General features: G+C 39.8%; 1 protein-coding gene across 2 annotated transcripts in view; it reads right to left on the bottom strand.

Moving 5' to 3' along the window:
- The window catches only part of PAMR1 (peptidase domain containing associated with muscle regeneration 1), a 96935-nt gene that overhangs the window by 62073 nt on the left and 21500 nt on the right, over positions 1-13362 (bottom strand). For both annotated transcript variants that reach the window (XM_017530510.2, XM_017530509.2), the window contains exon 2: positions 2770-2946. In XM_017530510.2, the coding sequence (XP_017385999.1) occupies positions 2770-2946 (177 nt within the window). The remainder of the gene's footprint in view (positions 1-2769; positions 2947-13362) is intronic.

Below are 13362 nucleotides of genomic sequence, written 5' to 3'. Positions count from 1 at the left end.
ATGGTGGAAGGTAAATGAGGAGCAAAGTTGCGTCCTACATGGTGGCAAGCAAGAGAGCATGTACAGGGGCACTCCCATTTATAAAACCATCAGATCTCATGAGGCTTATTCAGTATCACGGGAACAGCATGGGAAAGGCCTGCCCCCATGATTCAATTACCTTCCACCAGGCCCCTTCCACAACCTGTGGGGATTATTCCAATTCAAGATGAGACTTGGGTGGGGACACAGAGCCAAACCATATCAGCAGCCCTGGCCAACTCTCTTTCTTAGCATAGTCACATCAGAGTCCTTAGATGTAAGCAAGATGAACGAGTCTATCCTAAAAAGACATTAAATACAGAAATAATAAATACCCAGGGTGATGGATACCCTAATACTCTGACTTAATCGTTACACATTCTATGCAAGTAATAAGACATCACATGTACCCCATAAACATGTACAAATATTATGTATCCGTCAAAAAGGAAAAATATACTAGATAATTCACAAAGTTGCTAGAAGGGCCAGGGGACCAAATGCAGAACTGTACAGACTCGAACTACAGGAAACCACATTGGCCCAGTGAGGACCCTGGTGCTGCCAGATGCTACTAGAAGGCACCATTGACATTCCTGCCATTGGTGTCTCTGGATCCTGATCCTCCTGCTCCACTGCCAGAACAGGGAGAGGATCATTATCATAATGACAGAAATGCAAACTGAAACCGTCTGAGTTCCCACCTATGAGACTGGCAAACATCCAAAATGACACATTCTGTTGCCAGGTTTAGGGAAAACAGCATTCTCACGGACTGCTAGAAAAAAAAATGCCAAAGGTATGGAGAAAGCATGGCAAAGCAAGGCTGGGAAGTGACATATGCACCCCCCTTTGACCCAGTAAGCCCTCTTCTAAGAATCTACCTCATAGATACAGTACAAAAATACTAAGTGATGTATGCCTAAGGGTAGTCACTGCAGTCTTGTTAACAGCTAAAGGGTGGAAACAAACCAAACGTTCATAAACTATGGCGATCCACACAATGCAGTTACATGCAACCATACAAACAAATGAAGAACATGGTTTTATACTGACGTGGAGTGATCTCCAGCATATATTGTTAAGAGAAAAAAGCAAGACCAGGCACCAGCGTTCATGCCTGTAATCCCAGCACTTAGGGAGACTGAGGCAGGCAGATCGCTTGAGCACAGGTGTTAGAGACAAGCCTGGGCAACATGGAGAAACTCCACCTCTACAAAAAATACAAAAATTGCTCAGTCATGGTAGCATATGCCTGCAGTCCCAGCTACTCAGGAGGCTGAGACGGAAGGATTACCTGAGCCTGGAAGGCAGAGGCCGCAGTGAGACATGACTGTGCCACTGTACTTCAGCCTGGGTGACAGAGTGAGACCATGTCTCAAAAAATAATAGTAATAAGAGAAAAAGCAAGATGGTTAGCTATGCTTATGGTATGCTATCTTTTGTGTAAGAAGGGAAAAATATATATGAATATACAATTGCTTGTATTTTCAAATATAGAAAACACATAAAAACAACAATCCTATTTGTTTACCAAATAGGTGACATCACAAAACAGAGAAAGAAACTATGTCAACTGATTTTAAAATGTAGTATTTTGACTGTACATATTGAGTGGGAAATAACAGAAGGTCAATAATCACCACAAAAAAGTGATCATTAGAAGGTCTCATTTCATCCAAAGACACATTCATATCACTGGGACCATTTCCCAAATGTCCAGCTCAGAAGCCAGAGTATCAGGCTTCACTCTGTTATTCTCTTTCCTCTCCTGTCCCACCCAATAGATCTCCACACTCAGATCTCAAATCCCTCTACTTGTCTCCATCCATAGAGCTTCTATGTTTATTAAAGTCCCCATTACTTCTGTCCTGCCTCCAGGCATGCCTGTCTTGCAATCCTGTCTCCATACTACAGCTAAAGAGAAAAATCTGCTTTCCCTTCTTTACTAAAAGATTTCCAATGTTACCAACATATCTTTAGCATATAACCTAAACTTTGAAGCACAGCTTGCAGAGCACTTTAGGATTTGGCTCCTGTTCCTCCCTTCAGATCGCTCTCTCTTAATCTTTTCTCATTCTTTCATTTCCTCTTCATCTCCCTCCCTCTCTCCATCTATCCAGGTCTCTCTTCACATACACACTTCTCCAGCCAGACTGAGCTATTTGCATCTCCCAAAACCCCATGCTTCCTCTTGCCACAGGACCTGGGCACATGCTATCCTCTGTGGCTTGACTTCTTCACCCGATCCCCCTCACCTTGTGTAGTCTGCTGCCCACCTTCTCTAACAAGTCTTCACTGACTTTCCTCCCACCTGCCCCATTCCCATCCATGCTGCCATAGTACCGCATGCTTCTCTATCATAGCACTTAACTACACTGTGTGGTAGCTGCCTGTTCTCCATATCCACCCTCCACCCCAGGCTATAAGCTCTGAGAATGCTGGAAGTGTGTCTTTTGTTTTATCGTTGTATTCCCAGTACCTGACATGGTACATAAAGCTGTTCAGTCTGCTTGTTAAATGAATGAGTGAATGAATGCAAAGCTTTACAAGTTTAACCCTGAAAAGAGTACGGACTCCTTTCATTCCTGTCCCTTTAGTTAGAATGAGCTGAACTGTGTCACTTTTCATAATCATGGCACTACAGCCTCCTGATGGCTGCCTGCTGGAATTCAGGCATTCAGCCTGTTCCTGTTCATTACCTCCAACAACGTGAAGGCAACCTGAAGTCTCCCATTCTACACTTACCTGGGTGTATCAGGCAGGAATCACACTCATTCTCCTCATTCCTGCAGCAAGGGATGGTATAACCCACAACTTCCTTCTTTCCAGGGCAGACACACTCAATCTGATCATATTCACAACACTCCCGACACATGATATTCCACTCAGCTCCAGGGCAGGCTTCATTAATGACTGTGTACTCTGAAATGGAAAACCAGCAGGTGAGGCTAGGTGGAGTGGTAAGACTCTTAAGTAATCTGCTACTAAGAAGCAACCTTGACCTATAAACGCATTGCCCTGCCTGAATGATAGAGAAGACCCATGTGGATTCTTCCCAGGCCAACGTCTCCAAAGTAGGGGGACCTACCCCAAGGAGCATTTGAAACCATCCATTGGAGCATAGATGAAATTTGTTATAACTGCTATTCACTTTTATTTTTATCTTCAAAAAAATAAATCAAGTTTCATCAATATTTAATCTAGGTGAATTGGCAAGAGAATATATGTATATATAATTTATAAACCAGCACACATCTCTGAGGTGTCTATGCTGATTTATGCTTTTGTGGGACTACATCAGGCCGCTGTTTGTTGCTACATAGGCTGTGCACTGCACAGATCCATAGGGAGCCATTAGGCTGCACAGCTACACACTGTAGCCCAGGCGTACGGACCACCAGAAAGTTTAGAGACCAGCCTCCACACCAGGTCATTCAAGTGCAGGGCCGATTGCCAAGTAAAGACTATCATTTCTTCCAAACTTGGCCCCTCAGTTTTCAGCATGCCATTTTCATAGTACCTTCAAAGCGAAAACTAACAGAAAAAACAAAAAGTACCTTAATTAGTATGTTTGGGAGAATTTCAGTGCTTTACAATGGTGAACTCATTAGCCCAACTTCATTCAGGCGCCAAGTGCAACTGAGTGTTCTTTCCCATAAGAAAAAAGCATCCCTTCCTGGACAGGATTTTTTCTTTCTCATTTTCTTTTTTATATATATACCTTCAGTAAAAACAAAAACCATCTGGCAAAACCTATAAGAGGAATCAGTCAGAGGCTGCCCGGAAGAACTCAGGCTAAGAAACAGATCTTCTAGTTTTGATTTACTCTTCATTTTCCCCACTGTCCATTTCTATAAATTTTGCACAAAGATGATAATTACAGCTGAAACAGATTGGATATTTGAAGAGGTGAACCTGGATGAGATCCCCACAAAACTTCCCGAAGAAACTCCAGGCAGGGAATTTCACCAGCATGCTTCGTAGGCCCACATAAATGAACTCTAGCGCCTGCAGTGGCCTCTAAACCCTTGAACTTTATAGTTTCCTCCCCAAATTAGGAAGCGTGACATAGGGTTGATCACTCTCAATTTTCCAAGTACAGCTGTTTAAAGAAACTATCATCATCTACTCTTAGCCTCAGGTCATAAGAACATGCTAATGTCATAAAAGGCAGCCACTTGCACAATGATGGACAGTTATTTAAATGGAATAAACTTCACTTTATGAAAATTTGACTTTTTAAATCATTTTTCCACAAACATTAGTGAACCAGAAAAGATCTTTATGTTGGTATTTGGGAATTAAGGGCTACATCTTCACAGCATAATCGCCAGTGAGGTTTATTTCCACCACTACTATCTGAGACCCTTCCGGGAGACCACTGTGACTTACTTAGCTGCTCTTCCCATTTTTCTGATGTTTTGCTGGCAAAATGAATGACTTCTAGAATCTGGGTGAGAATTTAAAGGTTAAAAGTAAGAAACAGGCCGGGCGTGGTGGCTCAAGCCTGTAATCCCAGCACTTTGGGAGGCCGAGGCGGGTGGATCACGAGGTCAAGAGATCGAGACCATCCTGGTCAACATGGTGAAACCCCGTCTCTACTAAAAATACAAAAAATCAGCTGGGCATGGTGGTGCGTGCCTGTAATCCCAGCTACTCAGGAGGCTGAGGCAGGAGAATTGCCTGAACCCAGGAGGTGGAGGTTGCGGTGAGCCGAGATCGCGCCATTGCACTCCAGCCTGGGTAACAAGAGTGAAACTCCGTCTCAAAAAAAAAAAAAAAAAAAAAAAAAAAAAAAAAAAAAAAAAAAAAAAAAAAAAAAAAAAAAAAAAAAAAAGTAAGAAACAGCAGAAGGAAACATAGGAGTAAATCTCGATCCATGATGTTGAATTTGGCAATGGATTCTTAGATATGACACCAAAAGCAGGAGCAACAAAATAAAAATGAATCGGACTTCATCAAAATTTGAAATGTTTGTGAAGCAAAGGACATTATCAGGTAAGAGAAAAGACAACCCACAAAATGGGATACAACATCAGAAAATATTTCTGATAAAGGCTTGATATCCAGGACATATTTCTAAACTCCTACAAATCATAAAAAAGACAAACAACACAGTTTTTTAAGTGGGCAGATGACTTGCATAGACATTTCTCTAAAGAAGCTGTATAAACGGCCAACAAGCACATGAAAAGATGTTTAACATCACGAGTCATTTGGGAAATGCAAATCAAAATCACGATGAGCTACCACTTACTAGAATGGCTATGATCCAAACCAAGGGAAAAAGTGGAAAACAAATGTTGGCAAAGAGGTAGAGAAATTGGAACCCTTGTACATTGCTGATAGAAATGTAAAATGGTGCATCCCCTGCGGAAAACAGTTTGGCAGTTCCTCTAAAAGCTAAACAAAATTACCACATGACCCAGCAATTACTCTTCTAGGTATAGATCTAAAAAAATGAAAACAGAAATTCAGAGATACTTGCATGCCAATGTTTATTCACAATAGCCAAAAGGTGGAAACAACCTAATTTTCCATCAAGAGATAAATGAATAAACAGAATGAGATATATGGGCTGAATGTGGTGGCTCACACCTGTAATCCCCACATTTTGGGAGACCAAGGCAAGCAGATCACTTGAGGCCAGGAGTTTGAGACCAGCCTAGCCAACATGGTGAAACATCTCAACTAAAAATACAAAAAATTAGCCAGGAGTGGTGATGCACACCTGTAATCCCAGCTACTCAGGAGACTGAGGCATGAGAATCGCTTGAACCCAGGGGGCAGAGGTTGCAGTGAGCCAAGATTGTGTCATTGGAATCCAACCTGGGCAACAGAGCAAGATTCTTGTCTCAAAATAATAATAATAATGGTAATAATACTAAATACTATTAAAAAATGAGGTACAAGCATTCAATGGAATATTATTCAGCCATGAAAAGGAATGAAGAGCTGATATGTGCTACAATATAAATGAACCTTGAAATCATGTCAAGGGAAAGAAGTCAAACACGAAAGGACAAATATTGTTTGATTCTACTTAAATGCAATATCTATAATAGGCAACTTCCTAGAGACAGAAAGTAGATTAAAGTTTATCAGGAGCTGGGGGAAAGGTGAATGGAGAGTTGTTGCTTAATAGTTACAGAGTTTCTGTTTAGGGTGGTGAAGTAGACGGAGGTGATAGTCTCACAATAACAGGAATCTAATGCCATGGAATTGTACACTTAAAATGGCTAAAATAGCACATTTTCTTCACCTTCTCTATCCTTCCACTCCTCCTCTGATTATCTGCACTCTGCTTTAATTGCTCCATAGCTCTCTCCCCTCATTGTACATTTGTAGCTTCCTATAGGTAAAATGTTTTTGTATGTCCATAAACCCTAAGGCCATGTTGACCACTCTGAATTCTTGGTAAACGGTGATTGATCAAGTAGATGTCAATCTACTGATGTTTATTACTGTACTACATTATAACATTCAACTTCTTCTTTCTCACTGCAAGTAAAATATCTAAAAATTCTGACTCAATACAGCTTTCTTTTTTATATAGCTTCTTTTTAACGTAGAAAAAAACGTATTTTCAAAGGCTGAGAGAATGAAGGGAAGCCATCCAGTTAGAATGAATAACACATCCAATATGGAAATAAACACAGGCCATATGCACAGGACAAAAACCAAGCTTGCTTGAAAGAAGCGAAGATTATGAATCCTGTATAAATTCTTTTTTAGATCACATGCTCCTACCTGTGCCAACTTTTCCTAGTAGAATGTGTATGATTAATAATATGCTGTAGTTTGGTAAATCCATGTGGTATATAGCCCGCTATTTAAGTTTTGGTATTTGCAATAGCAACAAGGGCACATTTTATGTTTTATATACATACATATAATATATACATGTATATAAAACACCACAATTTTTTAATCTTGAAAAGTGGTGGAGGGAGAGTGAGAGAGAACAAATTGGTTAGAGGCTCAAACATGGAAGTCAACAGACCTGGGTTTGGAATCTCCCTCTGCTACTTGCCTTGGCAAAGTCACGTTACTCTCTCAGCCTCAGTTTAGTATCCAGTAAAATGAGTATGTTTTCTCCAATTTAGGCCTGTTGAAAATACTAGACAAGATAATGCATATAAACAGCTTGGCACAGCACCCAGAATGTACTAAACATTCAGAAACTAATAGCTTAAAAAGGAAAAAAGAAAAACAGTAGAGAATGTTCATATTTCTCAAGGATGTTGTTTTTTATGCATGTCAGATCAATTTCTTGCTTAAAAGGGTCACTTTGCTTCCCATTGCTTTTGGAGTTACCCTCAAATGCTCTGCCACAGCCCACAAGGCCTTTGAGGTCTATGCCCACCCCGCTCCATCCACCTTTTTCTGACCACTGTTTCCCATCTTGTCTCTGTTTCTCAAAACCACTAAGCTCTGGCCCACCTTGGGACTCCACATTTGCTTCTCCCAAGGCCTCTGTCTCAGGCCTTCGTGTAAATGTCACCTATTCAGAGGTCCTCCTTGGCCTTCCCCTCTGAAATGCACACCCCTTCTATCCCATCCAACATTATCTCTGTCTCAGTATCCTATGTGTTTCCTTTCCTTGTCCTTACCACAATTTATAACCATTTTCTCTTCTCATTTACCTGCCAACTGTCTGCCTCCCTTACATGCCCATAAGCTAACAGGAGTCGCATCAAACTTGTTCACCACTGCCAGGGCGGGGCTGGCTGGCACACAGAGGGACTGAATAAACAGCTGTTGAATGAATTCGGCCTGAAATCCAGAACTACTCTTCCTCCAGTAGTCAAATATTTCCATCCAGTGGGTTCAGCTTGGAGCCATGAGCCAGGAGAGCCGGCTTGGTCTCTAACTTGTTGATACCAGAGCTGGGAGCCTTTCCTCCCATGGTGAGGTGTCTAGACATGGGGGTCCAGGGGACCTGCCTTTGGTCCATATACCTGGAATCCAGATCCCACCCTGTACAGATCTATGTTTGTTCCGCTCTCTGAACAGCAAATATGCCCATGGGTGTGGCTCATGCCTCACCCCCTCCCTCTATTCACCCTGACACAAGCACTACATCCTTCTAAGTTTTCTAAGAATTTTGTAAATACTAATAACTCGAGTTGTGCACTGACAGAATAAATAATTTGCAACTTTTATAAGATTCTGTACATCAACACGGAAGGCCATGTAAGGTTTGTTCCACTCCCTGTTTCCCCCTAAGCAGCAGATTCTTTCACCTCCAGCCTGTCACGTATCAAGGACTTCCCTTTCACCCAGCAATTAATTCCCTAAAATAGCTTCATTGCCATTTCTCTTGACTCCAATGAGCAAGCCCACCTCTGCCCTCTTTACTCCATTATTATGTACTTTATAGGTAAGATCCATCTCAGTCCAAGGGAATGATCCCAGGGAATCCTGGCAGAAGGGATTTTACAGATGTGACTAATTTAAGAATTTTGAGATGGGAGGCGTATGCTATAATATCCAGGTGGAACCAATGTAATCACAAGGACCGCTGTAAGAGGGAGGCAGGAGGGTGAGTCCAAAAGGAGATATGCTGACAGAAATGGAGGTTGGAGTGATGTGCTTTAGAGATGGACTATGGAACCACAACCCAAGGAGGCAGGTAGCCTCCAGAAGTTGGAAACCGTCAAGAAGCAGATTCTCCTGTGGAGCATCCAGAAGGAATGCAGCCCTGCCAACCCTTTTATTTTAGCCCTGTAAGTCTCATTTTAGACTTCTGACCTTCACAGCTGGAAGGTGACACACGTGTGCTGTTTTAAGGCACTAAAATTGTGGTAATTTGTTACCATATCAGTAGGGGACTAACATACTGGGACTTCTCAAAAGAAAGGTTAGCCCACAGCAAGTCACTGAGCCACTCTGTTCCTCATTTTCCCCACTGAGCACAATACCAAGAGCGAGGGTGAATCGATGAACTCGTTCTTTCATTCTACAAGTATTTATTGAGAGTTGACTATGTCCCAGGCAAGAAATGGTTAGCTGGAATACAACAGAGAAAAAATGGACACCATCACTGGCCTGATGGTGCTCACAGTTCAATAGAGAAGACATTGGTGAAACAACCCCACAAATACATAATCACAAACCATGATAGGGAAAACTTAGAATGCTATAAGAATACATGGTCATGAAGGGGCATTGGCACCCAATCTACAGGCCTCATAGGAGGTTTAAAAAAAATTACAAAAAGAAACCCATCTACAGCTATGCATCACTTAATGACAGGGATATGTTCTGTGAAATGTGTCATCAAGCAATTTCATCGCTGTGTGAACATCAGAGTGTATTTACACAAACCGAAGTGACATAGCGTACTACACACCTACACACAGACAACAAACCTGCATAGCATGTTACTGTACTGAATACTACAGGCAATTGTAGCACAGTGGTAAGTGCTGGTGTACCTAAACATATCTAAACGGAAAAAAATAAATATGGTATAAAAGATTTTTTTTAATGGAACAGGCTACTTACCATGAACAGAGTTTGCACGACTAGAAATTGCTCTGAGTGAGTCAGCGAGTGAGTGGTGAGTAAATGTGAAGGCCTAGGACATCACTGTTCACTACTGCAGACTGTAGACACCATACATTTGGCCTACACTAAATTTATAAAAAATATTTGCCTCAGTAATAAGTTAATCTTGGTTTTCTGTAACTTTTTAATTTTGTAAACTTTTTTTTTTTGAGACAGACTTTCACTCTGTCATCCAGGCTGGAGGGCAGTGGCACAATCTCGGCTCACTACAACCTCCGTTTCCCAGACTAAATGATCCTCCCACCTCAGCCTCCCAAGTACCTGGAACTGCAGATGTGTGCCACCAGGCTCGGCTAATTTTTGTTTGTTTGTTGTTTGTTTTTTGTAGAGACAGGGTTTTGTCATGTGGTCCAGGCTGGTTTCAAACTCTTGCGCTCAAGTAATTCACCTGCTTTGACCTTCCAAAGTGCTCGGATTACAGGCATAAGCCACTGCACCCAGACAACAGACTTTTTAGAGTTTACTTTTTGAGTCTTTTATAACAGCTCAAAACACAAACACATATACAGTTGTACAAAAATATTTTATTTCTTTATAGCTTTTCTTCTATATGCTTTTTCCCATTTTTTTTATTTATTTAATTTTACTTTTAAAACTTATTTGTTGAAAACAGACACAAACATACATATTAGCCTAGGCCTACACAGCGTCAGGACCACTACTCCCACATATGAGTAAGAACATTCAATGTTTGTCTTTCCGTGCTTGCTTATTTCACCTAACATGATAACCTCCAGTTCTAGCCATGTAGCTGCAAATAACAGGATTTCAGTGTTTTGTACAAACGAATACTATTCCCTTATATATAGGTACCACATTGTCTTTCACCAGTCATCCACCAATGGTTACTTCGGTTGATTCCATATCTTTGCTATAATGAATAGTGCTGCAATAAACATAAGAGTGGAGATGTCTTTTTGATATATTTATTTCCTTTCTTTTGGATATATTTCCAGTGGTGGAATTGCTGGATCACATGGTAGTTCTATTTTTAGTTTGCTGAGAAACCTCCATACTGTTTTCCATAATGGCTACACTAACATACATTCCTCCAACACTGTATCAGGGTCTCTCTTTATATCTTCACCAGCATGTTATTGTCTGTCTTTTTGATAAAAACCATTTTAACTGGCTTGAGATGATATCTCATTGTGGTTTTGATTTGCATTTCACCGTATTTTTTCATCTACCTGTTGGCCATTCGTATACATACTTTTGAGAAATGTCTATCAGATCTTTTGCCCATTTTTTAAAAATTTAATTAATGTATTTATTTTATTTTTTAAGTTCTGGGGCTCATGAGCAAAATGCACAGGTTTGTTACATAGGTGAACATGTGCCATGATGGGTTGACTGCACATAGCAACCCATCACCCAGGTATTAAGCCTGGCATGCATTAGCTCTTTTTCCTAATGCTCTCCCCCAACCCACTTTCCTCTGACTGGCCCCAGTGTGGGTTATTCCCCTCCTGGTGTCCATGTGTTCTCATTTTTCAGCTCCCACTTATAAGTGAGAACATGCAGTGTTTGGTTTTCTGTTCCTATGTTAGTTTGCTGAGGATGACGGCTTCCAACTTCACCCATGTTCCCACAAAGGACATGATCTCATTCCTTGTTATGGCTACATAGTATTCCATGGTGTACATGTACCACCTTTTCTTTGTCTAGTCTAACATTGATGGTTTTGCCCATGTTTAAATCAGATTATTTTTTTTCTTGCTATTGAGTTGTTTGAGCACTTTATATCTTCTGATTATTAATTTCTTGTCAGATGGATAGCTTGCATATATTTTCTTCTATTCTGTGGTTGTCTCTTCACTTTATTTCCTTTGCTGTGCAGAAGCCTTTTAGCTTGATATATTAATAATCCTATTTGTCCATTTTTGCTTTCATTGCTGTGCTTTTGAGGTTTTACCCCAAAAATCTTTGCCTAGATCAATGTCCTGGAGCACTTCCCCAATGTTTTCTTTTAGTAGCATCATAGTTCCATGTCAGATTTAGTCTTTAGTTCATTTTGATCTGGTTTTTGCATATGATAAGAAATAAGGGTCAAGTTTCATTCTCTTGCATATAAATATCCTGTTTTCCTGGCACTATTTATTCAAAAGACTATTCTTTCTCCCATTGTATGTTCTTGGTACTTTTGTCAAAAATGAGGTGGCTATAAAAAATGTGGATTTGTATTTAGGTTCTCCATTCTGTTTCATTGGTCTATGCGCCTGTTATTATGTAAGTACCATACTGGTTTGGTTACTACAGCTTTGTAGTATACTTTGAAGTCATGTCGTGTGATGTCTCCAGCTTTTTTTTCTTCTCTTGCTCAGGATTGCTTTGACTATTCAGAATCATTTGTGTTTTCATATAAACTCTAAGATTGTTTTTTCTATTTCTGTAAAGAATGTAATTGGTATTTTGATTAAGGGTTGTACTGAATCTATAAATTGCTTTGAATATTACTGTCATTTTAATGACATTAATTCTCCCAATCCACAAGCATGCAATATCTTTCCATTTTTTGTGACCTCTTTAGTATCTTTCATCAGTGTTTTATAGTTTTCCTTTTATAGATCTTTCATTTATCTGGTTAAATTGACTCCTAGATATTTTATAGTTTTTGGAACTAAAGTGTGTTTGCTTTCTTATTTTTCAGATTATGTTGGTGTATATAAATGCTACTGATTCTTATAGGTTGATTTGTATCCTACAACTTGTATCCTACAACTTTACTGAATTCATGTATCAGTTCTAACAGTTGCTGGTAAAGTCTTTAGGTTTTTCTATATAGAAGATCATGTGGTCTGCAAGCAAGGCTAATTCGACTTCTTCCTTTCCAAATTGGATATCTTTGATTTCCTTCTTTTGTCTAATTGCTCTGGCCAAGAATCCCAGTGTTATAATGAATAATAAAAGTGGTGAAGGTGGGCATCCTTCCCTGTTCCCAATCTCGGAGGAAAAACTTTCCATTCTTCCCCATTAAGTATGATATTGGCTGTTGGTTTGTCACATATGACCTTTATTATTTTGAAGTATGTTCCTTCTATGCCTACTTTTTTTCAGGGTCATGAAGGGATGTTGAATTTTATGAAGTGTTTTTTCAGCATCTATTGAAATGATCATATGGTTTTTGCTCTTGCTTTTGTTAATGCATGTATCATGTCTGTTTATTTGCATATGTTGCATATGAATCCTTCATATGATAAAGGATGAATCCTTGCATCCTAGGGATGAATCCTACTTGATCATGGTGAACGATCCTTTTAATGTGTTGTTGAATTCAGTTTGCTAGCATTTTGTTGAAGGTATTTGCATCTGTGCTAATCAGTGATATTTGCCTCTAGTAATCTTTTTTGCTGTTGTTCTAGCCTCATCAGGTTTTGATAATAGGGCAATGCTAGCTTCATAGAATGAATTTGAAAATATTCCCTCTTCAATTTTTTGGTAGAGTTTAAGGAGACTTGGTATTAATTCTTCAAATGTTTGGTAGAATTCAGCAGTAAAGCCATCAGGTCCTAGCTTTTCTTTGATGGAAGACTTTTTATTACAGCTTCAATCTTGTTACTCATCATTGGTTTGTTGGGGTTTTCTATTTCTTCCTGGTTCAATCTTGGTAGATTACAGGTGTCCAGTAATTTATCCATTTCTTCTAGGTTTTCCAATTTGTTGGATTATAGTTGTTCATAATAATCTCTAATAATTCTCTGTGTTTCTGTGGTTTTGGTTATGTCTTTTCATTTCTAATTTTATTTCACTGTGGTCAGAAAAGAT

This window comes from Cebus imitator, unplaced genomic scaffold, assembly GCF_001604975.1.
Source record: "Cebus imitator isolate Cc_AM_T3 unplaced genomic scaffold, Cebus_imitator-1.0 Scaffold66, whole genome shotgun sequence".
Classification (NCBI taxonomy): Eukaryota; Metazoa; Chordata; class Mammalia; order Primates; family Cebidae; genus Cebus; species Cebus imitator.
This window is presented reverse-complemented; position numbering and strand designations above follow the sequence as displayed.